The sequence below is a fragment of the Octopus bimaculoides genome, chromosome 19, assembly GCF_001194135.2.
Source record: "Octopus bimaculoides isolate UCB-OBI-ISO-001 chromosome 19, ASM119413v2, whole genome shotgun sequence".
In the NCBI taxonomy this organism is placed as follows: Eukaryota; Metazoa; Mollusca; class Cephalopoda; order Octopoda; family Octopodidae; genus Octopus; species Octopus bimaculoides.
In genome coordinates, this window is record NC_068999.1 from 53,912,792 (window position 1) to 53,917,582 (window position 4,791).

The 4,791-nt window shown below is 38.0% G+C and overlaps 1 protein-coding gene across 1 annotated transcript in view; it reads left to right on the forward strand.

The window, feature by feature from the left end:
- Nucleotides 1-2,121: 2,121 nt before the first annotated feature.
- The window catches only part of LOC128250050 (tyrosine-protein kinase HTK16-like), a 31,730-nt gene continuing 29,060 nt past the window's right edge, over nt 2,122-4,791 (forward strand). The window contains exon 1 of the mRNA XM_052974722.1: nt 2,122-3,013. Within this exon, the coding sequence (XP_052830682.1) occupies nt 2,845-3,013 (169 nt within the window). The 5' untranslated portion in view covers nt 2,122-2,844. The remainder of the gene's footprint in view (nt 3,014-4,791) is intronic.

Here is a 4,791-nt window from a genome sequence, read left to right on the forward strand (position 1 = left end):
GACCGTTGCCAGTACCGCCTGACTGGCCTTGTAGGGTTTTCGAGCGAGATCGTTGCCAGTGCCCCTGGACTGGCTTGTGCGGGTGGCACATAAAAGACACCATTTCGAGCGTGGCCGTTTTCGTGCGGGTGACACGTAAAAGCACTACACTCTCTGAGTGGTTGGCGTTAGGAAGGGCATCCAGCTGTAGAAACTCTGCCAAATTAGATTGGAGCCTGGTGTAGCCATCCGGTTGCACCAGTCCTCAGTCAAATCGTCCAACCCATGCTAGCATGGAAAGCGGACGTGAAACGATGATGATGATGATGATATATATTTACACAGTCGAACCCAGGTTTACGAATATAATTAATTCCTGAAGACCATTTGTCACCTGAAATGTTCATAAACCAAAACTATTTTTCCCATAGGAAATTCAAGTGAAGGCATGGCGGGTTTGAGCAGTGGTATTGTTTATTCACCATTACATATGTTTTGTTTGCTAATAGGAGCTACAAAATTGTTCCTGTAGTAGAAATCATGTAAGATATTTCCTATTAGAAATTCTTCAAACAAAGAGAATCACTATTATGTGATTCTCTGTCTGAATAATTTCTAATGAGATATCTAACTAAATGATATGTAACTGAGTAAGTATACACGCTACACAGCAGCCTTCTAAAGTTTTGAATACCACTAGTGACACTCTTTTCCCCACCACACCAGTGGTAATCCATATGTTGGAAACTGCTGCAATAGAGCATAGCTACAGAGTGTGATTGTTATGGCTAAAAAGCCTGAGTCACACAAGGCTGAATCAACAAGATACCAAACAAACAAAATCAAATTGTCAGTAGTTCATATTATGTCATTGGCACTGTACTATATCCATCCCTGGGCCAAACTATTGTATCTGATTGACCCAGTCTACATAGCTGTACATGGATGCCGCAGCTTGAATGCTTCACCATTCACTGGTAACTAGAGAAGCAGTGGTAACTAGAGAAGAACTAAGGTGTGGTTGTATTTAACTCTTTGTCAGTCCTGATCAAGAAAATCTACAATCAAAAAGGTGTTCCAGCTATAAGCACGACATCTTAATATTCAGGCAGTATCTAATGTGTCCTTCCATTTTTTAAGACAAATGTAATTTGAGGAGTATTTGTCTGTTATTTCTAGCGTGTCGTGTGACCAATAAGAAGCTGTGGCTTGTTTATATATAATATCAGTTTGATAGCTTCTATTGTTTTACTTGCTTCAGTCATTGGACTGTGGCCATGCTGGGACACTGCTCTGAAGGATCTAGTTGAACAAAGCCACAAGATTAGGAACACTCAGCTGAAAAGGGATACAGGGGACAGGCCTGTATGCAAGGACAATCATGATTTCAATTAGCTCGATGCGTAGGTGCAGGTGTAGCAAAAAGTTCATTTTTCCAGTCACATGGTGCCAGGTTCAGTTCTACAGCATGGCACCTTGGGCAAGTCTTCCACTAAAGCCTCAGGCCAACCAAAGCCTTGTAAATGGATTTGGTAGATGGAATCTGAAAGAAGCCTATCATATATATATGCATATATATATGCATATATATATGTGTATGTGCGTGTGTATGTATGTGTGTGTGTGTGTGTCTTTGCTTCTGTTTGTCCCCCACCATTGCTTGACAATTGGTGTTGGTGTGTTTACATCCTTGTAACTTAGCAGTTCGTCAAAAAGGACTGATAGAATAGGTACCAGTCTTAAAATTATTAGTACTGGGGTCAATTTATTTGACTAAAATTTCTTCTAGGCTGTGCCCCAGCATGGCCGCATTCTAATGACTGAAACAAGTAAAAGATAACATAATGTAATGGTATGTCTACATAAAGTGATGGTTATGGCTACACATAATGACAGCACGGTTATGTAACCATACCATTACATTATATAACTATGCCATTATGTACTGCAACTATACCATCACATACTGCAGCCACAACTACATTATGTAATCATTCATGTGATGGTAACACTACAATACAGTGATGGTATGATTACTTAATAAGATAGTGTTAACTAAACTACATTGCCTGAGTGAACAGTTAAACTCGGGACGTGACTTGCAGGTGCAGAGATTAAGTGGTGACTGGTATTTCCTTCCATAAGAGAATCAATAGGAATAGTGAGGAATGGTGAGAACTGGTTAAAAAAAAGATGGCCAATATCATCAGTATGTAAACCTCAGTAGCTGAAACCCCACAACTGTAGCACCGGATATTTATTTTTATTTCTAAGCTAGGATTAAGTTTCGTTTTGTAGCTCTACCCCCGACAAGAAGGAAGGAGAGACAGAGAGAGAGACTTCATTGAAATTCCTCTCGTTTGTATTTCAACATGTTTTTCTGCTGTAAAGTCTGTGATAAACAAGAGTACATTTGAGTCTATGTGTAACTAAGTAAGTGGACCCTTGTCGTCCCCTCTTACTTTTAGTCAGGCAGGCATCCGGCCTTGGGCCTATAGTTTAACTGAGACTTTTAAGCAAGGGAACGGCAGCTAGAATAACAGGAGAGGGTTAGAGAGGTCTTCTGTATCGGTTTGCTGTTTTGTGACACAATTGTTGGGCTGGTTGTTCGATGTCTGACTGGTTGGCTGGTCGACGGCGGAAAAAAGAAAACAGACTATATAGGCAAAGGAAGCCAGTAGTCTAAATTAAAAATAACAAGATATCTGAAGCGAGAGAGAAGATAGAGTGAAAGATATAGAAAAGGAAGGAGGTATAGATAGACAAATAGATTGTGAGTGTGAGAAAGAAAGAGGTGAGAGAGACAGAGAGAGAAGGATAGATTGAAACAGGAAAGAACGGGAGAAAGGGTGCAATAAACAGACTATGGAGAAGTTTGTTAACAGTCTGGACGCTTCCAAATCGTCGAATAAAACATCTCTGTCTATTGATCAACAACTGATACAGGATAGATTGGAAAATAAAACAGCAGACGATGTTGTGGCTTATTACCATGAAAACCTCTGTCGGGAAGAAGCAGAGACTTTATTACTTAGTGAGTATACACGTTTTACACATTTATGTTTATACACACAAATAACAGATGACTATATATATATAAGCATAATATATACACACTTATACCCTTCACATATGTGTATATACGCAGATGTTTATACAGTTTCATAAATACATATATTCTTTCTCTCTCTCATACATACATACATACATATTCTTTAAAATCATATATACTATATGTGCGTGTATACACACACACATATATATATATACACGCACACACACACAAAGGAAGATTACCGCCTCTACGCAGGTTAACGACTTTAATTCTCCGTAGTTTACCAAAGTTTGGATGTATTTGTGTGTGTATGTGCGCGCGTGCATGTATGTATGTGTGCATTTGTACACACACACGCCCATGTTAACAACGAAATGAAGACTTCACTTCCCTGTTGAGACTCTTTATGACATATCTACCATCAATTTCATTGGAACCGCCGACCCCTTTTTCGTTGCCTCTCCCTCTTTCCAGTTCTCGCTTAAGGACGTGTCTACTATTACTGACTCCACCGACCCCAGATAAAAAGGCAATTCGAAACCCTCACCGTCTATCTGTGAACCACGAGAAAGAATTTGTTAATAATAGGAAGTATAAATAACTTTGGGATTGTTGTCAATCTGGGACAGTTTTAGATCTCAGCGAAAACGTTTTGTCCCCGTGATGTGTGAAACCAGATAGTTCATTTTTTAACTCAAATATGAATATTTTAATATAACACACACACACGAACGTATATATATATATATTATATATATATATGTGTGTGTGTGTTTAGATAGAGAGAGTGAAAGAGTTGCATAATCATGAGCGAATCACAAAAACCCGGAATAGCATCACGTAAATACTGCTTCAGTATTCAGTGGAGAGGAGGTGGGGGGGGGGCCTTAGTAACTGGGGCAAAATGAGTAATTTCTGATTTCTTGTTATTTTCTACCTGTTTGAAATCATTACATTGCAAGTATTGCATCATCATTTTGTAGCTATCGCATCTTTAAGAGTAAAAATTGGTCAGCATAGGTGTTGTTGAAGTTGAGAGTTTGAAACATAGTCAGGTGACAGGTGCTTTGTTTTCAAGAAAATTTTCCTCAACTTTAACCTGATTGAGCATGCTAATAAAATATCTAGATAATTTTAGTGTTTAACAATCAATATTCTTTTCTCTGTTAGATTCCAAGTCCATTTTTCCAATACCAATGTCAATTTGATAATTTTCAATTTTCCAAAAAAATGATTTCTAAAATGGGGCAAAATAAGTAATGATTAATTTCAATAATTTCTTTTATTTAACTGCATAATGTGTAAATATATCACAAAGTGGACACTCCAGCAGATCGTGAAGAAGCTATCGAGAATATTTTTTTTATATTTAGTCAAGTTTCATTAATTTCATATCATGTGCTATTTTTCCATGAGCCTCTTTCTTTTAACCTAAATATTTAAAATTTTTGTTGCATTTCTGATCTTTATGTCTCAGGATGGATATTGATGTACATGAGGTTTTTTTTTTCAAATGTAATTCTGGAGAATTGAAGAGGCAAATTTACCTCGCATGCATGTGTGTGTGTGTGTGTCACTGTTTTAATTGACCCCAGTACATTTTTTTTTAAGCCTGGTACTTATTCTATCAATCTCTTTTGCCAAACTGCTAGATTATGGAGATACAAACATACCAAAACCGGTTGTCAAGCAGTGGTGGGGGCCAAACAGACACAAAGACAAAGACAGATATACACACACACACACACACACACACA